Source organism: Bactrocera latifrons, unplaced genomic scaffold (assembly GCF_001853355.1).
Source record: "Bactrocera latifrons isolate USDA-ARS-PBARC rearing strain unplaced genomic scaffold, ASM185335v1 scaffold_48, whole genome shotgun sequence".
Lineage (NCBI taxonomy): Eukaryota > Metazoa > Arthropoda > Insecta > Diptera > Tephritidae > Bactrocera > Bactrocera latifrons.
Window position 1 is genome coordinate 182,741 of NW_017537134.1, and position 25,414 is coordinate 208,154.

Here is a 25,414-nt window from a genome sequence, read left to right on the forward strand (position 1 = left end):
GCATCCTAAACCTATCACAAATGTGCTAAGGTGTTTTATTTCTATTTTTTCCACATCTGAGATGACTTTGCCTTGTTCTGGCAAAAGCATTCGAGGAGAAAGTGATGAGATGCTTCTCTCTCATCTTCTTCAAATCAGCTGATGCAGCTTGCATCCGGTAAGATGATCAATATTACTGCATGAATCCCGATGGGATAGTGTTCAGTTTAAACTCCTATAAGCCTTGAAAGGAGAACCTCACAATTGTTAAATGCTCCTTAGATATCGAGGAAGGTCCCTACCGCAAACTCTTGCACCTCTCGAGCCATGAATATACTCCAATCTAATTCAGTTTGCATACATGGGCACTAGCCAATTGCGTGTGAGCGGGGCCGTCCATTACAGTTACGCGTATATAATGCCATCCGGCCCAGGGGATTTGAAAGGTTTGAAAGAGTTGATCATCCATGTTAGGTGGCGTTTATTCCAAAACGCCAAAAAAAATGCGCTGTACGTTCTAGACACTCCGAGCGACGCGATCCCATTGCAATGATTGCTCGAAAAGTGAGCGTGCAGGAGTAGGTTAAGAGTTTCGGGCTGCTTACATTCTAAAAGTACCTCTTCCTTAAAGTACCCCAAAAGTAACCTCAAATAAGTTACTTAACCATTCTTATAGCAATAACTTCACCAGGTTTTAGTGTTCGATTTTTGGAGTAATTTTGAAATAGAAGCCTATGATTGGAAGGCTAAAATCCTAGCTCCCACCCCCAGTGATAGATACAGTTATCAGTTTGTGCTCAGATCTTGGACCCAATTTAAATTCAGACGATATTCTTGTCGCAACTAAAAAACATGATTCTTGCTATAGTAAATATTATGCAACAATATGAATTTGCCACCGCTTCGAAAATGAAAATGGTAGTGGTGCCCCAAATTTCTTGTAAAAAATGGTGTTAGTCTGTTAGTCGAATTTAAAAATCAGAAAAAAAAATAACAGTGAAGAAGAAATATAATATTTGGCTTATAAAATTTAATGAGGGAACGAAATATTTCCAATTTATAGATTCCTGAAAGATTATGAAATATTGGCACCGATGGAAGTTGCATTAATATTTCATTAGCTGGCCTTAAGCTACACAAACAGCAGCAATAAATTTTTGATGCAATAAAGCAACTGGAACCAAAAGTTTAACTTCCAAATGCAGCAAGGAGTCACTTCTTCAGGAAAGGTTCCCTTGGAAGCAAAATGCCAATGCTTTTAAACATTAAGTTTTATCACTTGAACTTTAAACTTACCCATTAATATAATTTTATAACTTCGACTTGAAAATTATTCTTTACTTGTTCATTATCTTAAAAAATGGCCTTAGAAATTGAAACAAAGGAATTTTAGGTATGCGCTCCCTCTGTGGCCCCTTTCAAAGTCAATTATAATCGGAGGTTATAAGCAAACACTTTGACAATATAAGACCATTGCATGGATATCAGAAAATTCGTGCTTTCAAACACAAGTCAAATATGCCTTCATAATTACTCATGCATAAATATTTGCTTTTATTCACTTCCAATACTTGACCATCTCACTTCACTCCGCTTCGCTTAAATCCGAATTATTTAATGCAAAACAAAAGCAACGAAAATTTAGAGAAAACAATAATGCAAATTCAAATTCATTAATGGCAAAGCATTGACATCCACCGGCAACTGAATTGTGGTGTGGCGTGGTGTTTCTGCAAAATAAAAAACTGCATGGCGGCTTTGGCAGCCATGACGATGATTGCGATGACTCTGATGACTTTCATGGCTTTGGTGGCTTTCATGACTTTTCATTTTTCGACTGTGGCAATTTGCAAAAGGAAGGAAGTGTCCTATTAATTTTTGTTTAATAGTTGTTTGAATGCTTCAGCGAAAATGATTGAAGTTGAATATTAAACGGACTGTCCATTGAAAACATGAAAATGAGGCAGACACATGCATATCTGTATATATGTATATATTGTATGCATATATCAACTTAATCAGTTTGACCACACAGCGCAAATTATGAAAGCAAAGTGCTTTCGATTTCTGTAAAGAAATGTTATAAAATTTGTAATTGTTAGATTTGCATAAGGAGAGGTACATGGTAAAAATTCTGCATATTAAAAAAAAAAAAAAAACAGATCATTTCGATGTTTCACAGATTACATGAAAATATTTAAAATGAAAAAAAAAAATTATTTATCTCAAATATAAATACACATTACTTCCGCTAACAGGGACAATAGTGCTTTCAGTTAAGAAATATGGTTCTCAGTGAACTGATTTGCGAATAGATCGAATCGATCGAACGAAATATTTTGACTTAAACCTAAACATATCTTCACTAATAAATTTAAAACCCACACTCACAGACCTCTGAATAGCATAGCTTAAATTGTTTACTAAATGCGAGCCGACAATAATCCAATTTTTCAATATATTTCTGAACTCAAAATTTGCGAGGCATTTGCTCTCAGTGCACATAGCGTGATTTTTTAGTCAACAACCCCTAAATAAACGCAGTCAAAGTTGCCTAACTTGTATGCCACACTTCGTAGCATGCAACACATTTGTTTGTTCATTTATGGTTTTTATGAATGGTGGTGTTGTTATTGTACTAATTGCACCGTCGTTTGCTTATTATATCTAAAATGCCGGTTATACGAGGTCTGCTTAACGGTTCCGTGGCGAAACGAACAAACAAGTAGTATAAGTAATTCATGCAGCATAGCATATAAACACCGAGTAACATCAACAAGAGCGCATAGCCGCTGGCGTACGCCGATGATATTGATATCATTAGTCGCAACAACCGCGTCGTTAGTTCTGTTTTCTCCAGACTGGACAAGGAAGCAAAGCAAATGGGTCCGAAGGCAAGACGAAATATCTCGAAATATTCGCGACTTGGGTCTCACTGTTGGCAATCATAACTCTGAAGACGTAGATATTCTCGGCAATAGTATATTGGAGCCCGTATCAATATCCAAAACAATATCAGTTTTTAAATCCAACATAAATTCACTCTTGCCAACTGGTGCCAATTTGGACAGAGTAGGCAATTGAGAAGTAAAGTCCTCTCTCGACGAACAAAGACCAAGCTCTTCAAGTCACACATCATCCCGGTCGGTGTTACGAGTTTGCGAGAAAAAGGTTCTGCGGAAGATTTGTGGTCCTTCATGCATTCGCAACGGCGAATGCCACAATAGATAGAATAGAATAGATGGAACGATAAACTGTACGAGTTATAAGACGAAATTTACGTAGTTCAGCGAAACCCGAGGCAACGGCTGCGATGGCTAGGTCCTGTCGTCCGAATGGATGAAAGCACTCCAGCTCTAGTAGTACTCCAGACGTAGTAGCTGCCGAGGGAAGTAGAGGAAGAGGAAAACCTCCACTCCGTTGGAAAAACTAAGTGGAGAAGAACCCGACTACTTTTGGAATCTCCATTTGGCGTTAAACGATATAATAAGGAGAGGCAAATAACCTCATCAATAAATGAGTGCTTGCCGAAATTCGTCTTCTTTCTTTACTTGAAATTGTGAGCTTCTATTTTGGACCCAACTTTGCAGTTGTATCCGACTGGAACTAGTAGAAACATGCTTAACCAACAAGTAGTCAATTTGAATAAGCAAGTGATAGGCAAAGTTCTCTCTCTAACAAACAATCAAAGTCACTCATCACACCCTTCTAAACGGAAATGACTATATCAGCCAAGGCGCCTAAAAATTATGAATTTCGACGGCTATTTAAAAAAAAAAAAAAAACTCTATTACTTTAAGGAAATATTCGGCAAAAGACAACTGCTTACTCAACCGTCCTCGTAACTACATACACACATAAAATCGCTGGCCGTTTCAGTCTGCTGAGCTGTTGATGACGGCAACCTGTCTGCCGGTTTTTGGCGACCTGTGTGCAATTTTTTTTCCTTGCCTCCGTTGCGTGGCGACTATATAATGGAGATTGGTGTATGTTCAACGTACCGGCGCTTATGATTGTTTTCTTGGCTATTTTGGCGTCTTATGAATATGTGTGTGTAAGAATACATGCATTTTGATTTGCAACTGGTATTCATTCCAAATTTTTGTTGCGCCTTTTGTTCCCTCGCATTTATATTCAGTTTCCAATGGCACTTCCGAGCATTTCAAAGCGATAATGTGTCCAGTAAATGTCCGCAAGCGGCTGCGCTTGTTGTTGTGTTTTTTTTGCTTTAGGTGAATGGGATTGTAAGCGGATTTGGTTTAACTTTATGCACATATAAGCCGCTTCAAATATATTTATACAACTATCAACAAGCCTTAAGAGGCTGTGCGGTTAGTTATGATTGAATTAAACCAGATTGTTTGGCATAATGCCAATTGCCTTTGTAAGCGTTTCCAGTTGACTTTGAACGAATTGCTTTATGATGACAACCGAGAAAGGCAAAAACGCTAATTAGCAAAGAAAGCAAGTTACAATGTAGTGTATAGTTGTTGGTTCGAAAGTAGAATCGGAAGTTGTAATACAATAATTTTCGGATTTATAAAAGTCCCGTAAGGAACTGCGGAGAAAGAAGTGTTGTTGTCGTTAAAGAAGGTCTGCGAGCCTTTTTATCTTTATGGCCATGCAGAATAAAAAAAAATATTATCTTGCTTGGGAGAAAAAAGATAAAAATAGAAAAAAAATGTAAATAACAACTTTTGCCTGCTAAAATAGCGCTTAATTTTTATTTTCAAAATTGTTTCAACTTATCCACACATATAAGTAAATATCTGTACAGTGCACGAAATCATCTGAGTCTTAATAAAACGACTTGAAATGCCTCAATCAAGATCAATACGTCCTCACGAGACTTACAGTACAATAATCTTGAGTTGAATCCATCTCATTATGTAGCGCAGTGGCTCACGGCAAAAGGGTCACGTATACGGCTCGTCGCACATTAAGGCTGCTAAGCACTTAATATGCACTTACAGCACATACATATTCACATTGCAGCAATCATACATACATACAAAAGCACTTTGCGCCAAGCGAGCCAAGTGCAGTTTCGTTGCATGACAATGCTCTGTGGCACGGCGACTTTGCTCAAAGGCAAAATCGATGCAACTGCGCACGAAAATAACAATTTTAGCAGTTTTGAGACTTTGAAGCAGCGCGCTAAATACAAAAAACCTTGTGTTTTTATTTACTTTTGGATGCTATACCATTTTGAAATTGAAAACTCGTGATTTTGATTACAAATATTTCAAGTTTTTCGCAAAAATATTGATTGTTGAAAAAAATTGCACAAATTATACTCGGCACTGCCAATTTTCCCTTTCTGTTTCCGCTCTTTCCGCTGTTCGCTTACTTTTTAATATTTTAATACTTAAACTGACAGAGAAAGCGTAAATTAGCAGGTCTCCTCAATCGTGCAGCTTCAATTCATTGCAAGTAATCGCATACCAAAAATTGAAACTAACAAATCGCAGAAACAATATTTACGAAAATTAGACAAACACGCTCACACAGCACCGTAGCCGCGAGTAATTGCTAATAATTCACTTTAATTATTGCACAATTCAAATTCGATTAACACGTATACGACATGTTGGCCCGCCGAATGCATGGCAGCGACTCTGCTCATTGAACTGCGTTTGCCTTGCACTTTGAGGCAAAAATTCTCACTTTGTTTCTCACTAAATGTTTTGTGAGCGTTTGTGTGAACCCTTTTTGTGGCATCGCAACCAAACGCGCTGTCTGACTACTTGCCCGTCCGCCTATCTCGGTATGCATGTATGTGCGCAAGTATTTATAAGCCATGCTGTTGATGTTTGTTGCTCCTGCTGCCGTGCTGCCTGCTTTTCACATTGCCATGACTGTTGCTCAGTCAGTCACTAGCGGCGCGGCACAGCTCAACAGCATCCAAGTACGCTGCCAACGCCATAAGGCTTTGCTAAAAACGAAAGTTACGCATACAAAGAGATTTATGCATGCACCTACAAATAATTGCTACATCCATAAACACCACTACTCATGTAAATATCGGGATGTATGTGCATAGGTTTGTGCGCAATGTATTGTATGCCGCATACAATAAAACATTTATAAATAAATGCAAAAATAGTTGAAGAAAAAAGCACGGTTATTTGAATGCCGTACTGCTGTATGCATGTCTATGCATAAAGGGTGTGCCATGCAGGGCATATTCTTACTAACAAAAAGTAAAGTTTTCATTTCATTTTCGTTCATTTTACTGCTTTTGCCTCACAAGACAGCACTCGGTCCTTGAGATCCTGTCTGTGAGAAGCCAAGCGTTTCTGCTTAGAAATTTGGTTCCACCGATTAGCTGCTTAACTGCGACTTAGCTGTAGGTTACCCCTTACAGCCAATAATTCTTGTGCTTTTGATATTTCAATGCAAATTGCCGTAATGAAACACCCTTTATAGCATAAAGTGCTATTGGATTTATTCTATAAATGCTGCGAACTAGTAACTACAGAAGCCTGAATAAAATGTATTGAATGAAATCCATTATAACTGAGTTAAAGGCTACAGGAAGAAAGAGGATTTTAACAAATGATATGAAAAGTTGTACGAGGGTTGCTTTCAATTGTTCGAAAATCGGACTATCCAAGTATACTGAGGCGATGATTGACTGCTCTTATATAAAGTTGTATATATTTCACTATACATTTAAGAAGAAAAAATATTTAGTACTTTTTAAAAATTGGAAAAATGAACTTTCTCATTGTTAACTGTTCACTCAACGATAAATGCTTTGTGTTACCCAGATTTTAATGAGTCTAAACTAAGCAAGAAGCGTGTTCTAAAATCAGCCCTTATTTCTCCCTTCAGTTCCAAAAACAAACTAGAAAAGTAAAATTTGTGCTTTCAAAAATAGAATGTATCATATATTGCAAAATTGTCTTAATCAAGGTAAACGAAGAATTTTCATAATTGGTAAAATTAATACAAAATTAATCATTATTAAAAGTTAATACAATTTAATTTTAAAGCACTACAAATTTTCCAATTTTTTGTTAAGACAGAAGTGTAAGCTGCAACCCTCGTAACAGAAAACTTCAAGTATTCAATTATTGATTGCGCTGATTAATAAACATAATTATTACGTGACTGCGCATAAGTATGTATACATATGAGTGTCTGTATATACATATGTACACCTATACATTTATACATATATATTGTAAGCATCAGCTTCTTTGCAAGATTGGAACCAAAGTGTGCTCTACCTAACCCCAAAAAGTTGCCTCACAATCTGAGCCGTGTACTAAGCCCAGGAGGCTTAAGGTCTTATCGTCTATAAGGTCTTATCGAGTATATTGTGTGAAGGATTAAAGGCCTCCGTCAACAAACTGATTTTCAATATGCCCCAAATCTTGGAAAATACCCGTTTAAAGTCGCCTTCGTCCTGCGCAAAAAGAAACTCCTGCTATGCTAAATAGAAAAGGTACAAACTTCTCTAAGATTGTGCAGCTGCTGGCGTACGCTGATAATACTGATTGAAAACCAAGGCAGAATCACTTTTGCCAACAGATGCCACTTTGGACTGAGTAGGCAATTGAAAAATAAAGTCCTCTCTCGACGAAGAAAATCGTCGACCTTAGGAGTAGTCGAGAGACAGGTTTTGCGGTCCTTGCACATATGGTCCTTTGCACATTGCCAACGGCGAGTACTGTATGAGATATACGGCAGCATTCACATAGTTTACTGAAACAAGAGACAGCCTTGGCTAGGTCATGTTGTCCAGATGCAAAAGAACACTCCAGCTCTGAAGATTTCGATTCAGTACCCGCCGGTGGAAACATAGGAAGAGGAAGACCTCCCCTCTGTTGGAAATATCAGGTAGAGAAGGTCCTGGCTGCACTTGGTACCTCGAATTGGTGTCAAATTGTGAAAAGAAGAAATAAATATCATAACCCAACGCTTGATCAAAGCTAATTATTGAAATTTTTAACCACCTATCTGACAAATCTGAACTTTTAAGAGCTATATCCATAAATGTGCCTATGAAATTAAAAGGATAATTTTGGAACTTGAAAAACTCTGACCGGGAGTCAAATCATCGATTCACTCAGCTGCCGCCTTATGCTTACATACATGTGTACTATGTTTGTATATCTAACAATATTTATTTCCGTTCTAGTTATTCAGCAGTCTAACTCTGAAATTTGGTTACGCCCACTCATATCCTGTCCCAAATTATTCTCCGGTTCTGTTGGTAGAGTATGAATATTATTAGACATACATGCATACATATATACACTTTGTTACTGGCGTAGACATTCGCTTAACTATGTCAATGCCGTCGTACATCTGACATGTTGACATCGTCCAAGCCTCTGCACCATATAGCAGTTTTTGGTAGCAGAGTTTGGTTTGGTTTTTGTTCGTCGAGAGAGGACTTTGCTTCTCAATTGCCTACCCAGTCCGAAGTAGCACCTGTTGGCAAGAGTTATCCTGCGTTCGATTTCCAAGCGGACATTGTTGGTGGTGTTTACACTGGTTCCCAAATATACGAAACTATCTACGACTTTAAAGTTATTATACGTTCTCTGGTAACTGTCACTACTTTGCTTACTTTCTATTTCAAAGAACATAACAAAAAATAATTAATTTCAAAAGGTTAAATACCTTACTTACACATATAAAAAATTATAAATATTTTTTGTTTTCTTAACTACATTCATATGAATCTATGTATGTATGTGAGTTATGTTTAAAATATAAATATGTATGCCAATTTCTTAATGTGATATAGGTGATTGGCAACGCGTTTGTGACCAAAATGTTGCCTACTAACAGGCGCGGGCATAAATTATCAAACAGCTGTTCACATTTTTGTGATTTCCACGATATGGTAATATTGTACTTTAAATTATTAAGATTCGTATAGGCGGGATTAGATTCAATTTAAATTGTTGTGTTGTAAAGTTAAACATCGTAATAAAGTGTAAGAAATGAATCCGTCGTCCACGCGACCTACTGGACGCTTTATACGTGGTCGTGGACGAGGTGGAGGTGCTTATCGTCCGTATTTTTATTTTCGTCGCAACGGGCGTACGATACCGGCTGGTGGACGCGGAAGCACCAATGCACCGGGTCGTGCAAATTACTCAGGCTGCCGTGGGCAAAGACGCGGAGCAACCCAAAATAACTATTATACCCACCCACCGAATGTAGTATTAGATTCGTCTTTTCTGCGGCCAGAATGCTATGCTGCACCTGATGATATCCAACACACAGTTCAAAGTTTTCGTGCTGATATGCCACCAAATTGTCCCGGTTGGCATTTATATTTTCCGCAAGAACCCTATAATGAAACATCAGAGTTGGCAGATCGTATTAAAGCGGTTGAAGAGTATTTTATAAAAAATCAAGAGACTTATATATTTAAAAAGATACAACACGAAAAGTACTTTAATTTGGAGGCAATACATGTTTGTGGCGACAAAACGCTTACAACTGTTTGGCCGAAATTAAAAGAAGATATGCTGGAGCGTACGTCACGTACTCTAGCAACATTTGCCGTCGCCATGCACAAAGTAATAACAATGTCTGCCGTAAATAGTGCAACCAGTGAGCTGGTCAGTAGCAGTACCGCTTATGTGCCTCGTTGTACTTTACCACGAAAAATATACGTACGACCGAATGGTTTTGCCGAAATTGATTTAATTTCACACTTGAACAGAACGATGATAGGGAGCTTATGCAGTGTGCGTGGTGCTGTGTTTGCCATAGGCATAGTAGAAGCAGCGGCCACATGGATAGCATATAAATGTCCGCGCTGTGGACAGGAGCAAGCAATGAGACAAACCGGTAAAAAAACTGCATACATTCTAAAACTTTAATAATGATTAACATTTTTGAATTACAATAGGATTTTACATATCACGACCGCATTGCTGCAAAAGAGAAGGCTGTCTCGCGAAAAAGAATTTTATAGAACAGCGTTCCTCACCTTACACACGAATCACCCCGCAACAAATTATACAACTTCAGGAGACCAATATACAAGCGCCTATTGATAGAGAATACGATTCATCAAACATGCTTGATGTCGAGTTAAAATACGACTTGGTTGATACGCTCGTAGCGGGTGAGGAGGCCATTATTTGTGGCATAATTAAAATACGTACATTGGACGACGAGCAGAATGCAAATCCATGTTCCTCTGTAACCACAAGTAAACTCTACATGAAAGCAGTTTCCATTAAGAAAGCAAAACATTTTGGACACACATTCACTCAACGAGATATGGATGCAATTGCCATGATAAATTCTGAACCAGATAGTTTTAAGCTTCTATCACATTCAGTTGCGCCTGAGTTACATGGACAAGAGATAGTAAAAGCAGGTATTTTGTTATCACTTTTTGGTGGCGCTGGTTCACAAATACATGACGAGTCGGAGATTAACGTCTTATTAGTTGGTGATCCTGGCATTGGCAAATCTCATTTGCTCGAGATGTCTGCAAAAATTTCAGAAAAAGGTACCAATATTTCTAAAACTTCCCTTACATATTTTTCATATTGCACATTTCTTTCTTCTTAGGCACTTTTCTCAGCGGTAAACATTGGTCTCCCGCGACACAGTCTCTAACTACCGCACTTCAAGGTCGTACAAATCACATTCTCAGTTCGGGTGCACTCACCATTTCCAAAACGGGCCATTGCGCCATCGATGATATTGATCGCTTAGCTTCCCAACAAGATATTTTAGTGCAAATAATGCAGTCGAAAATGGTGTCACTACCATTCCCCAATCTATATGCAACTATAGCTATACCGACATCTGTTATTGCTGCCGCAAATACACTTCGTGGCCACTACGATCACTCGCGGCTACTCACCGAAAACACACGTTTGAGCACTACATTACTACAGCAATTTCACTTAGTATTTCTGCTACTGGATAAGTCGAACAAAGACTTGGATACCTCATTAACAGATCACATAAGAGCAATGCACGATGGTATAAAGAAAAATGCTGCGATCGCACAACGCTTCGATAGAAACCCCAAAACGAATAATTCCATGAACTTATCGCTGGGTGATGAGGAATTGGATGATGAGCAATATGACTTAAGTGCTCGTCTAAAGCTAAAATATGATGATTTCAAAGAGGAGGAACTAGATTTGCTGCCGCCTATATTACTGAAGAAATTCATAGGTAAGTTAGCAAAAAATCATTTTTGTTTCATATGTTAATTTGTAAATATTTGATGGCCTTACAGCATACGCACGCCAACAATTGCGTCCTTTATTGAATGCTGAAGCTGCCGTAGCGCTTAAAACCTTTTATATGAGCTTGCGTGACAAAGTAGACGAAGAGCAAAGTTACAGTGTATCAACAAGGTAATTAAGATTGTAATAATTTATCTACACCACTGATGTGAAATCAGAATTTGAGGTTAGGTTCGGTTAACAAGTTCTACATATATGAATTTGCTTTTGTTGCTGTAACAGCAGCGTATAACAGTATCTGTAAGTAATTTTAAGGACTACTGCAGATTTGTAGCGACATAATTCTGCCGAGTTGACAGTCCGTGGCCTGATAAAAATCAGTTAATTATCTTTAGCCGATTAAAAATTAAATTTGATTCGGATTCGCTCGACTGTTATCTACCAATGCTTTGCTATTCGAAGAACTCTTTTTTTTTAATTTAAAGCTGTTTTCACTATAATTTCACTATAATAGAGCGTGTTCTAGCTATAGCCATTTTACAACAGTCTAATCGAGAATAGTTCTTTTAAACCAGTAATGAAAAAGTTTCGGTTTTTCGATATTATGTAATACTACTGAGTTATTCAACGCTTTGCACTAAACAAAAGGGTTTCAAATATGAAAAATATATGTATATATTTATAAATAAAAAATCTCCTTAGTCAAACTAAGTAATACAAGTGATAGGTAGATTGATTTTATGAGATAAGTCTTTCGTAACACAATTATTGGCATGCATTTCCATTAGTTGGGCAACTGTGGCAAGCGCAATTAATTTTTAAAATCAACGCATTAGCTTCAGCAGTGCAGAAGTGGGCAATTCAACCAAAACAGCCAATACTAGAGATAGTAGATAAGAAACCACCATAGTGGCGAGTATAAAGTAGAACTGAAAATAAAAAGTTGAAATTATTAAAATAAAAATATTTTAAAACATTGCATTCACTTACCATAACGCCAGTGCCAAAGTAGAGCGGCGTTCTCAAAGTGCCCAACACAACGCGTGACACGAATATATGTATCACGAAGGCGCCGTATGTAAGACGTCCCAAAATGCGGAAGATGGGCAGGCAAGAAAACTTGCGGAATAAGCCTGCAATTGAAATTCATGAATTCTACTTTACTTTTCGACTTCACCAAAGCTATAGACTTTACCGCCAACTTTGCAAGCCATGCCCACAACAAATACGCCCAGACCCAGCCCCCAGTTGTTGCGTTGTATGGCAGCATAAATGCTATTCCAAAATCGTGGTTGTTCCTCGTAGTAGTGCTGATAAATGGGATGCGCCGATAGAAGCCACAGCACACCAATCGGTATGAGGGCGTACCAAAGGCATTGGAACAATTTGTTTTTATGCAATTTAAATTGTTTTTCCGAAATTTCCCTGTATGCGATGGCGGCAAGCACGCCGCAAAAATAGCAAGCGAAATTCATGTGAAACGGCGCATAGAAATCGCTGAATTCGCGATCGTCTATAAACGAGTCCTTTTGCGTTCTGTTTTAAGGGAGGCAAATATATACAGTAATTAATGGAATAATGCATAACATTTATCAACTAACTGTGGCGATGGCACAAAGAAGGGATCGTAGTCGCCGAAGTATGCTATAAAGCCGGGCAGCACATAGAAAAATCCGCCAACATAACCAAACAGCCAGTTGCGCATGTGCGGCCATCTGTGGATGTTAAAAATTACTTGCATAAGTTCTTGTCTATTAAGTGATTTGTGGCACTTACTTGTGCGCCAAAATCAGTAAGAGCAATGATATCATAAATGAGAAAGTATCGGAAGCCAGATACCAACTCTGGAGCATACACTGTAGGGAAGGGAAGAGAGAGACTGATTAGTGCGAACTAAGTAGGGCGAGTTCTAATTGTTACGTAGACCAATCAGACTGTGTTTAATTTATATAAATTGTCTATTATTCGTGCCCATAATCGCTCTTAATAAGACTGCGTTCAGCGAGGGACTCTTTTGTAGCTCATTATCGGCAAAATTGCTTTTGGTGTCGCTTTCACACGAGCGATACGAGTCAAAAAACTTGAGTCGGACAATTTTCTGCATTTTCTTTCATATCACATTCCCAAATTCTTGTGAATTTAATGTACGAGGTGCACAAAAATTTTTTTATTTGGAAATTTTTACTCTTATTCAACGCTTTCAAAGACATATCTCATATATTATGAATATTTGTATACATATTTCCACGTTATGAAAAAAAAAATGAAAATAAAATTAAAGTTTTGGAACATAATGCAAATATTTATTTGAAATCGAGCGTTATTGCAACCTTGAAAACAATTCCAAAATGAAAAGAAATGGGTAGCAGTGAACTTTTAGGCACAAGAACACAAAGTGGGTCACGGTTTAAAGTAGCCGGTTTAGGCGACAAAAGAGTCCTCTTGCGAACATGGTCTAAGTTCGCGCTATTTTACTCACCTTCTCATTATTGCGATAGTAGTTATTGATGTAGAGCAGATTAACCCACCAATTTTTGCGACAAGTGAGCTGCTCGCGCTCCACAATGTGTCGCCAAAGTGGCCCACCAGGATTTTCAAAGTACACGCCGCTCAATAAGATGACAAAAGCATATGGTGCAGTCAAACTGCAATTATGAAGTGTACACAGTCAATTCAAGCACACTTCACGCCTTGCTAACTTACCGCAAATAGCGAAAAATGTTGAACTTCATAAACACCTCCACATACTCTCTATTGCTCAAGTCATTCTTAATTTTTGTCAACTCTATCCAATTGATGGTGAGCAATAAGCCGCTAAACACAAAGAAAGTGATCGTAATTAAACCGCCCGATATCAGCAGTGTGCCAGCAACTGTGTGCAGCAAACGCTCATTGTCCTGTGGATTACTCATGGCGCCTTCGTACAGTATCCAATTGGTGTGTGCGAAAACCACCAAGAACATGCAGAAAAATTTGAAGCAATCGAGAAAACGTAGATCGCGTCCCAATTTGCCGACAGGCTCCTGATTCAGCCTATACCAATTGCGCACAATGGAGAAACTCACACACAAACGCTTCACTATTACGGTTAAATTAAGTAAAATCTTCATGCCTGTTAAGTAGAGCGAGAAAGCACACTTACCTCGTCCCGTTATCGCGCTTTTGTAGTGATCCTTTTTGGATATTTCCTTGTCTCCGGGCGTGTACTTGCAGTATAAGTCGAATAAACTGCTGGCGGCTACCAAAAAAATCAACACCAAAGTGGTTGTGTAAAAGGTGAGATTCCACGCATCTGCGCACATATAAGTAAAATAACGATTATAACTGTTTTCAGGCGAATTTCGAATTGTTGTTTTTATGCATAAATCTCAATTATTATTGCAAGAGGTAATGCAACAGTCGCAGCAATTTTGCTATAAACAAAACTTATACGGAAATGTCAGAATACTGTAGCAAATGCCTTGCGGCCACTACGTGATCGCACTCGAAATATCCCTTAATATTTGTTTACATTTCAACGATTTGTTACATAATAGCTTGTTTACTTGTGACATTAATAATAGTAGTAATGCATTACTCACCCATTTCGACAGTTTTATAATTGGTTTCGCAATATTCAATCATGCTCAGCGCCTTTAGTCCATGTGTTTGTTGTAATTTCAAATTAATGCATTGGTTCAGTAAGGTATTATATCGCTGGCGATTCGTCGCCTCGGCGCTGAACAAATTAACATATGTATTGAGCTGCAATTATATGCACGAATTATATTTCTAAACTTAAAATTTGCTTTGAAAGTAAAACAGCAACAAAAATAACACAAAACTAAACGTGAATCCCATGAATCTGCAAGAAATCTACATATGAACTGGTTTCTCCATAATCTGCCCTTTTTACTATGTGACCATAAGCTTTCATCTTAAGGGGTCAGTAGGGTAATCTTTTTTAATTTTTTTTTTTTGTGTTTTCTGTTCTCTTATACCCTTGGAATTAAGGTAGAAACCCACTTTACTATTGGAAGGTTTCGAAAAGGCTAAATATTATAAAATTTTTTCACTATTTTTTCATGATTCTAGTAGGGACGAAAACCATTCACATACTTTTTGAGAATTTAGTGGGTTTTTGTGTTTCAGATTATCCAGACATGAGAAATCGTGTCCGCCAGTGAAAAACGCATGTCATTCACCCAGCCATTTCTCCGACAGATGTCATCAAAAACTTCCGAAAAAATTTGTTCATACACTCCACGATATACCTCATGATATGTGAAAAAGTTCTATTGTAGAATAAAAATTTCTATGAAAAAAAAATGTGAAAAAACAGGCCAGATTACCCTACTGACCTACTACTGTTACAGCGAGCATACACAGCTAACACATAAAAGAATATTTTAATATTCAAATATTTGTGCGTTAATGTTCTGTGAAGCCCAACAATCTCATTCTCGAAACCAATTTATTTATTTAGTTCATCTTAGCCGCTTACAGTTTTACTAACAAAAAACGAGCATGCTTGGAAAGCACAGAGTGTAAGTTAGCAAAAACAAAAAATGCTCTGCGCACAGCAGCCAAGCACGCGCCAGACAGTTTTTGCGACTTTTTCTCAAGCCACCCGTGAGTAACAATAAAGATATGCTAATGACCTTACGTATGCAAATGTGGTAGGTAAAAAAAAAGATACAAAAACCACAAATAAATGAAATTTCCAAAAGTTCAATCACGCGCTTAGTTACCCTTACCTTGCTGTTGTTGGTGAGTAGACCAGCGTAAAGTTCTTTGACCACATCTACTTTGACATCTGCCAAATCCTCCTCGCACCAGCGCAGACATAGACCAAAATACAAGTGCCTGTGATCGAAGTGATGTTTGTGGTATTTCGATATGTCGGTGATCGCTCGCCACGCCTCCGAGTCGGCTTGCGGCAGAACCTCGGCACGCACAAAGCAATATGTTTGCTCGCTTTTATACTCTTCTAAACAACGATCGTAATCGTCAAAGTCATACAAATTCGGCATTTTAAAGTACTCGGTCACTGCAAGTTAGCGTGGGAAGATAAATAGTTCATTAATTTATTATAGTCATAATTTCAATGTCCTGTGCACAATAAACATATTGAATAAATAATATTAGAAATTTGCATTAACATAAACAAATAATTAAAATTGGCTCTTAAGACGTATTTTTAACATTAGTGAGTCTTGAAATCTCTGAAACAAATGCGCTTCTTCTTTTTTTCTAATATAAAAACTTTTTTAACTTATTTTTGTAAGGAAAATGTAAATAATTGATTATCGAAAATCTTTGGTGATTAGCGAAATGTGTTAAGATTTTATAGCACTAAAAAACTCCAATTTGAATTTAACTAAAATGTGTGGTCTGTTGGGTCACGTAACCATTTTAAATAGTAAAAAAAATGTGGGCTATTTAAAACTGTTATTTCAAAAATTAATTAAATTCCTAAAAAATGTGACGGTTTTTATAAAATTTTACAAAAATAATATTGCTATGCTCGAAAATGTATTACAATGACATGGCGATGTGACTATCTGTTAAATCGGCTCTAGTTGAGCATTTTTTGTTCGTAAATATTAACATGTATTTTGCATACTTTTTCATTGACATTACACAATTCATTCGGAAAGCCATTGTTTTTCCATGGTGATCGCAACAGTCATCTTTAAGATCAACAACCTCTTTAATCATTTTACAACGAACTTGACATGTTTGCGTCTTTTGTTTTTGAATTGATGTGACAGTTTTTGAGCTTTTTAGGTTTCATCTAACAATCATAACAAAACGTCTTTAGAATAATTTTCGCCAAAACTTATTTGTGGTAATATTTTTTTGCAGTTGGCGCATGCCTTAGAGCTTTTCATGCCGGCATGCGAGATTTAGAGATTATAGCGTTCAACACTAAAGCTGTCTGGTATAGAAGATGTAAAATTCGATTTCTAATTTATGTTACAAAGAATGTGTGGAATCGTTTCCTTACTCCCTTCGAGAAAACGGTACTGTCTCTGCCACGGAATCGTCTGCAGAGGCTCCCGACTTAGACAACTTGGCTGTATTTGCCTTGAATGACAGTGAATTCAAAGTCTTCCTCGCTTTATTTACTAAGCTGGAGTTGATCCTTGGCGACGACAAGACTAGTAGTGCCGTGTAATTTTCTGTGTAAATAGTCGGTTTCTGTATCCTCCCGTAAATCTTCGGAAGAACTCCACAGACGCTCTCTACGCCTAATACTTTCGCTAGGAAGATCTTAGCTGAGTTCGTTAGATGGAATAATAGAGAGATATCAAGATTCTCGAAGTATAGCAGCGTCCATACATCGCAGTCCATTTCCGATCCGTCTTTATAGATTCAGATAGTATTCTTCTCCCTTACATAATATCTCCTCCATTCACGTCTAGAGGTCATTCTCGCCTGGAAGTCACTATTGTAGCCAAACCTTGAAAGGAAATGGCCGGTTTTATTTAGATAAGGACATGACCTAAACACTCCGAAAAACCCACGGGCACATACACAGGCTCAGGCTGCCCTCTGAATCCCATATAATTTTCTGCAGTTATAATGTTTCTTTAACGCTGGCCACCAAACCTGTACTCCAATGAAGGATTAGTCTACTTGCGGTCGTATACACCGCAATGACAATATTCGATTTTAGACCCCAGTTACTGCTGAGCATAATCTTGCACATACAAGACACTATATGAACTTTCAGTAAATAAGTTCGGCAATGACTTTGAATAAAGGTGAAGGTGAAATTAACAAATATTTTATATACATATATTTGTTTACTATTTCCTTGTCTTATTTTTATTTTGTTATTTAATTATTAAACATTTTTTTTATTAATTTTTTTTTTCATTTTTTTTATTAATTTTTTTTTCATTTTTTTTTTATTGCATATTTTGCGATCCTTATATTCAACAGCATTCTTCCTTGTTGTCACTGACTCACAATAAATGTCCGTTACATTTACCGGTTTAATGATACAAGTTTCCAATGCCATCGTTTCGATCACTTTCCATTTTTGCATTTTCTGCTTTTTGATTGAATTTAATTTGCCACATTAAAGAGAAGGGTAAACGAGTTCAAGTTCGACATTCGATTTCTTCTGCAAGGAGTTGTTAAGTGATATAAGTGCATACATATGTGTGTATATAGAATATAGCTATATGTATTTTTGTATTTAGCAGACATCCTACGAAATTCTAGAAACTACTTATATTTTGTAATTGGTGGGAAGAATTCGAGTGGAAATTTTATAGCCTTATAAATGTAAATCGACATGGGAAACGCATATGTACACATATAGTATATGTATGTGTAGTATAAAAGAATCGACACTGACACTACTCAACAAATCTGTAAGGGAAATTTGCTACTGATGTTCTAGGAAGTCTGTGGGGTATTTGACGTGTCCTGATTACGAATTGGAGTTAAAAGATATTCAATCACAGCTATTTTGGTCATTTTTTTAAATAGTATAATCGCTAAAGCATCACAAAAAAATCTACATTTAGGTAATTTTTATCATCACTTTCGGTTTTAGCAACTCATGATTAGCAAGAAGCAGACTCTAACATCACCGTCTCAAAAATACTGTAAACTGGTGTTCTAGTGCGTTTAACTGAAATACAAAAGACTTAAGCAAGAAACTTGCTATATATGTAGTTGCACTTGTATGTGTGGTAGTTATAGCTGTACTTATGAAGATACACGCTTGGGTTCTTTGATTACTGTAAACACTGCCTTCTTGGATGCTCAAGGTCACACAAACGCTTTGAATATTACCTGCTTTAATATTACGGCTTCGGAATACATTTCTCACACATAAACACACACATACATATACTTTTTTTGTCAATGATTTAAATAAGTGTTTTAAAGAGTCCTGCAAGCATTATTTGCACTTTAAAAATACTTTGAAAAAAAAAAAAGTTTTTACGAAAAAGAAGAAGCAAATAATTTTAAGAATTTATAGTTATATATCCGAGATTTTAGTAAAAATATCATCCGTGCAACTTACTATTCATTTCGTAGCCACTTGCCAACCGCGCAAGGCAGCATACCAGCGTGATAAACCACAAGGATGTCTTGCAAAACATTGTCATATTTAAATTTAATTATTATTTATTTTTATAATGTTGTTGTTTTTTTTTCTATTTTTTCTCTTCTATTTTAATACACTATTCTTTACTATACTTTTTATGCACTTTTATATGATTACTTTTTGTTCTTCATATTTCCATTATTTGCACCCCCACATCTCGAGACTTCCTTTTACTTTCACAATAAATGAACCGACTAAATTCTAGCAGTTTTGTTTAAAAGTCAGGGAAGGGCGTCCGCGTGCTTCGGCTGTTACAAAAGGAATGAGCACACGAGATTGGTCGACAACTTTCGTCTAGCTGGGGTTGGTTGCATTCTGTCGCTTCTAGCCATGTTATTCTTACAGACATACATACACACGCATTTAAGAGCATCGAACCAGTTGTTATTGTTGGCGAAAATATTACACGCCGCTGCTGTTTATGTCTTCTGTTGTTGATGTGTTGATGCGGTTCGCAACAAGCTGATTTGTGGTAATAGCGGTTAATTATCATGCGTGAGGCTTTTATGAAAACCAGAACAAAAAATAGGCGCGTTTCGTTCTTCTAGTGCTAATCAATGCAAATTTGTATATCCCCAAATCTTAATATGAAAACCCAAAAGTAAGCGGCTTATATACATATGAATGTAGGTCTATGGTAGTTCTGTTTTTGACACAACCATTTTTTAAATTCGCGACTTTTTTGGATAAAGACTTAGCTGTCTCTTTATATTAGTTTGTCAAAAAAGTCTTGCGGTATTTTTATTGAATTTTCAATTGTTCATAAAATTTTCAACTCATGCCCAGCTCTTGACCGATGCTACGGCTTCTACTATGCCGGTCTCTTTCGACCAATTCAGCGTTTTTTATAAATCTCTCAAGGCTGTATCTCCGAAACAACTACTCGGATCAACTTATAAATACATATTATACAAATTTTCTAGAGGTGTTGTAGAAATTAATAAGGCAAAAAAAGAACAATCAATTTTTAGAAACGCATTACGTAGCTCATATCAGATTTTGTGCTAGTAGAAAGAGAACCATGTTAATTTATTTTCGCTTGCAAAACAGATCCTCAATTCAGAGTTAATATAAAACAGTGTTTATCGCTGGTATGATGAATTCAATCGAGGTCGTAGATCACTCCAAGACGGACTGCGTGAAGATCGTCCAAATTCAGTTGTTCCGGTAACCATTGATTCACAACCAATATTATCAGATTGTTATGTGACCTATTGTGAGATAGCCGCAAATATAGGCATTAACCAGGGCCAGCATACATTCAATATTGCATAACTGTAAAACAAAAAAAAAAAAAAAAAAAAAAAAAAAAAAAAAAAAAAAAAAAAAAAAAAAAAAATATATATATATATATATAATAGCGGTGCTTCGAAATACGTCAATGAAATTGTTAGAGCGGTTTGACGCGTATGCGCCCGAAAGCAAAGATCAGTCGTCTGTACAGTTGTTTCCAGATGAGACGAATCTGACGAATCCAAGCAAATAATTGTGTTTTTTTAAACAATTTGACATATCTCAGCCATACCACTAAAACAGCGCCGAACAGTAAATTGTGAGTGCTACAAAAACATTTGTTTGTCAGTTGTCTATCAAGAAATCGGGCAAACAAACTTTCAAAGAGGGATAACTCTTCAACACGACAATGCGAACTCTCAAATACATACTGCCTTCATCAGCACAGATCGGGAAGCCACTTGGTGCCTTCGGTGAATTTCTTTTAATATCCTACTGGTGCGTTTAAGAATTAAGTTTTGTAAACTGAAATGTTTCTGATGAAGAAAGATTGTAAAGAGGGTTCCAATACATTATTTCATTATTAAACAATAATTAAAATACTGATACATACCCAATGCACAGTTATTCATATTTTACGCATGCAAATTTCGGCTCTCGTTTGAACTCGTATTCGCTAATTTTCATTGTTATTGTTTTAACTATTTTGTTATGGGGAATTAGCATTTTCTCAAGAAGCAAATTTGTAAAATATTCAATTAAATTGCCTTGAACTTTTCTGTTGATATTTTGCATAGTCAAATTATCAAAAAAATAACTGTTGATGACTGAAACATGATTGTTACATAATAGATTGAGTCACGTCTTTTAAAAGTTTCGCTTTCGCAAGGTGAGGATAAAAAATGAATTTCATTGAAAACAATCTTAACTGCACGTCGGAAAAGATAAGCAGGTCTGCAAGAATTACTAATTCAGCATCCTAGACAGTTAGTCAAACTAGTTTCAGTTTCGTTTTGTCATTACTATAGAAATGTCCATAGCGCTAAATATATAACTTTTACAACTACTATATTTTTTCAGCCACCTTGAGGGTCTTATTCGTCTCTCACAAGCGCGCGCACGTGTCGATTTCTCAGAAGAAGTTACGAGGCTTCACGTACGTGACGTTCTTTGCATCGTACGGCACAGTCTAGAGGATACTGCGCTAAGCGATTATGTCGATAGGAACCCAGCCACGGCTACCGCGCCCACCAGTCAACGGGGTACGGTGAAGAAATTCATACAAATGCTGCAGTTGCGCTCCAGTGCATTGGGCAGACGAATATTCGATTACGACGAAATTAAGGATATGGCGGGCCGAGCCGGCATCTCGTGTGGCGTTAGCAATTTGGTGGAAATGGTGAACCTGCAGGGTTACCTGCTGAAGAAGGGGCCGAATATGTATGAAGTGATGACCGATTAGTCGCTGACATGAATATGTGTATTATAAGGTTGAATTTAAGTTTATATAAGTGTAAATATAAGCATATTTTTTAATTTTCTATATCATCATATATGTAAATATGACTTTAAGTTTAAATACACATTCTTGAATAGATTTTTATTTGAAATTTGTTTTGTGTGTATTCAGATATAGATAGATATAGATACTATATAAAATTATTGTGTGTATTGATATGATGATGAATAAAGGTGCGGTAGAGACGAGACTTCCGGCTAAACTTTCCTAGTACGTCTTGGTTATATACTTAGTTACGTAAATGACACAAACACCAGAGTAAAAACTGAATAAAAGCAATAAGTTGTTCGAAAAAGCTGAAATGAAATAGTTTGCTATCCAATGTGCTCAAATGATGAGGCAAATCTGTCATAGTTGATAAATCCAGGACAGGACTTATTCGTATTCACTGTGCATATTGCATGTCATTCGTCTGTCGAGAAACGCTGAGCAAAGCATTACATAAATTATTATAGCATCGTTAAAAATATTATGGTAACATTCTTCAAACATTTTTTTCTTTAGTGATGCTATCGATACTTCGTGGCCGATATAAATGTAGTTCCAACCCGGTTAAACAAAAAAAAAAAAAAAAAAAAAACTTTTAATCCTGTCTCTTATACACATCTAGATGTGTATAAGAGACAGGTGGTACACCAGCCCTTATCTGTCGTTCATCAGATATGAAATCTACCAAAAATTTTACATTTTTTTTAAATATATTTTGGAAATACACATACATATATTCTCCGTGAGTTTTTATTGCAATACAATACCAACTTATCAATGCATTCCTCTTCACAAATCTTACACATGCGAAATATAATTTATTTTACTTAATAATAAGAGTACAATGTCTTTTATGCTACATCAGTTTAAATTAACTATTCAATAACCACATTCGCTACAAATTTATGTATAATTCTAGGCATTCATTATAGTAACTACAATTCATACATTTCTTTCCCGCAACGTCGGCTATGACGGACAAATATCGTTCGGTTTATGTTTTTTTTTTTTTTTTTCATTAATACTTAACATTCCACTGCTAGTTCTTAATACTAGTTTATATTTCATTTCTAAAATGTTGGATAATATTGTTTATTAATTTGTTGGTTTATTTTTTCTCTTCAAGTAATTACAACATTCGGTGCATTGAATTGTTTAGGTGATTTTACAATTTTATACGCGTCTTTGTGTTTTGCTGTTTGGTTACAATATCTTGCAATAACTATTAAAATTAAAATCAATATTTTTTATTTTATCTTTACTACCCATTGTACAGTGGCTTACTTAAATTGAGAACAAAAATTTGCAGGTTATAAATTAAAGTGATTATTACAGTAAGGCCTATGTATACTAATAGTGGCTCGTGTCTACTTTTGTTCCGTTTATTCAATAAACTAAAATTGTAAATATTATATAAACATTAAATAATTATTTTTTTCGCTTTAATTTAGTAAAAAAGTAAATAATTCATAATTCATTTTTGATCTTAAATAAAAATTTGGTTAGAACGCGCTGTCTCAACTGAATAAACCCACTAATTTTGTGCGTTAGATAAACATAAAAACCTTATATATTAGAAATCGAGAATATCTGTAAAATTAGGTTATTTTCCTTTCGAAGTTTCGGCCAGCGATTTAATATACGCTTCCAATTGTCTTAAATCAAAATTTATTATTTCACAGAATCATTGTGGTGCTTGAATCTGCTACACGGCGAGGGATCAAGTAAAAAAAACCCGTTTTCAATAATTTATCCCGTTATGTGTAGCCAGTGTGCAATATCGAACAAATATGGAAATTTTGCACGTTCTGATTGAATGAGTGAACTTCTTTTGTGATAAATAGTCCCGTTAAGTTCAATTACGGTCCGTTGGGGTTCATATCATATCCCTCGCACATTTAAAACGGTTCTATTAATGAGTTTGGTTCGTTTTTTATAATTTATAAAATGCACAAAATTGTAGGGTTTCGTTTAAGTTGCTCAAAAATGTATGTAAGAATTAAGAGATGTATTATAAGAATTAAATATGAGACTCAAAAGTTTCTCTTATTAAGATTCAAACAAAAATAACCGTATTTTAATTTAAATATAAAAATATTTGTTCGGTTTTCCATCACATAAAAAGAATTGTGCATAAAAATATGCTAAAAAATTTTCATAATATCATACATTCATTTACATTTTAGAAATAATTTATAATTTAAATATATTTGAAAATGCTGTTAAAATAAACTGTCTATATTTTTGCTGTAAAAACGAATATAATCAAGAAAAATATATATGTTATATACATATATTATATACAAACACAAAAATATAAATATAATTCCACTTTCCACCACGTATACATCCATATATGTATATGTACATATGTACATACATAGTATATGCACAAAACAGCGTTTAAAACACATAAATGAACAAAACACTTTATATTAACCTATAAAATTAAACGCTAATTTAAAATTAGTTGTACATTTATGCTACTCAGTCTGAAAAGAAACTGCAAAACAGCGAAATAATTTTGTTTACTTAAAAAAAAAAAAAAAAAAAAAATACATAAATATTAGCATTGGATTGTAAGTCACATACAAAAATTATAATAAACTTTAATTTTGCTAATTTTTTCTTCAAGCCTAATTTTTCTTTCGTTCTAATATTTTTGCATTAAAATCGTTGCCAAATATTCGCCACAACTTTTTAAATTCGCTAATGAGAAAAACGCTTAAAAAAATTTGTAGCTATATAAATATCTAAGCTTATTTCATACACGCACACATATATTCGATAGTTAATATCAGACTATTACCACACATTCAATTGTCCAAATTTCAACTACTCAATTATTACTGCAAAGTAACGACATTTTAGCATTCAATAATAATATTAATAAGCTTGTGTCACTGGCTTCAAGAACTGTTATTCGATTTATTTATTTTTTTTTTTTGTTTGGTTGAAAAATGTTTTCAAGTTAAACTGCAAACATATTTAAGTAAATTTCAAAGCCTTAATGACAAGTAAACGAAAAGGCGCAACAATCAGTTGTCAATGCATGATTACATATTCCATCACCTTCATAAATACTTACTAAGTATGGTGTCTTAACATGTTTTCTTGCCTTATGACTAAACATTATTAACTGCTAAACTTAACTAGGGTGCATAGCGTGCATTTCACTAAAATTAACTATTAAGTGTTTGGTATTTTTGTTTTATATTCGCATCGTATTGCATATAATTTACCGTTATTTAAAACCGTTTTTGTTTTTTTTTACATTCAAAACTTGTCTTTAATGCTGAAATGCTGCTTACTATTCCCAAATATCTGAAAACTAAGAGCTGCCTGAGTAAGTGAAATAAAACTAGCCTGCGCTTGAAGGAAAAATGTAAACCC

General features: G+C 35.7%; 2 protein-coding genes across 2 annotated transcripts; one reads left to right on the top strand and one right to left on the bottom strand.

Moving 5' to 3' along the window:
* The first annotated feature begins 8,884 nt into the window (after positions 1-8,884).
* On the top strand, positions 8,885-22,246 carry LOC108973465 (DNA replication licensing factor REC). Its single transcript, XM_018940736.1, has 5 exons — positions 8,885-9,801; positions 9,863-10,474; positions 10,537-11,154; positions 11,219-11,339; positions 21,595-22,246. The coding sequence occupies exons 1-5, from the start codon at positions 8,943-8,945 to the stop codon at positions 21,974-21,976; spliced, it is 2,592 nt and encodes an 863-aa protein (XP_018796281.1). The 5' UTR covers positions 8,885-8,942; the 3' UTR covers positions 21,977-22,246.
* On the bottom strand, positions 11,826-19,539 carry LOC108973466 (nose resistant to fluoxetine protein 6). The gene is made up of 11 exons (XM_018940738.1): positions 19,198-19,539; positions 15,905-16,197; positions 14,750-14,912; positions 14,311-14,460; positions 13,872-14,247; positions 13,648-13,813; positions 12,945-13,024; positions 12,770-12,883; positions 12,364-12,704; positions 12,159-12,301; positions 11,826-12,097 (listed from the first exon to the last, which is right to left on the bottom strand). Exons 1-11 carry the CDS (start codon positions 19,280-19,282, stop codon positions 11,993-11,995), a joined length of 2,016 nt encoding a protein of 671 aa, XP_018796283.1. The 5' UTR covers positions 19,283-19,539; the 3' UTR covers positions 11,826-11,992.
* Positions 22,247-25,414: the final 3,168 nt, after the last annotated feature.

What these genes read in the sequence shown, in the direction of transcription:
- LOC108973465 (XM_018940736.1), top strand. Translation starts at nt 8,943, where the DNA reads ATGAATCCGTCGTCCACGCGACCTACTGGACGCTTTATACGTGGTCGT. An exon ending in GCAAGCAATGAGACAAACCG is followed by an intron (nt 9,802 to 9,862) that starts GTAAAAAAACTG and finishes GAATTACAATAG; the next exon opens with GATTTTACATATCACGACCG. An exon ending in AGTTACAGTGTATCAACAAG is followed by an intron (nt 11,340 to 21,594) that starts GTAATTAAGATT and finishes ATATTTTTTCAG; the next exon opens with CCACCTTGAGGGTCTTATTC.
- LOC108973466 (XM_018940738.1), bottom strand. Translation starts at nt 19,282, where the DNA reads ATGACAATGTTTTGCAAGACATCCTTGTGGTTTATCACGCTGGTATGC. An exon ending in TACTCACCAACAACAGCAAG is followed by an intron (nt 14,913 to 15,904) that starts GTAAGGGTAACT and finishes ATATAATTGCAG; the next exon opens with CTCAATACATATGTTAATTT. An exon ending in AAGCGCGATAACGGGACGAG is followed by an intron (nt 14,248 to 14,310) that starts GTAAGTGTGCTT and finishes TAACCGTAATAG; the next exon opens with TGAAGCGTTTGTGTGTGAGT.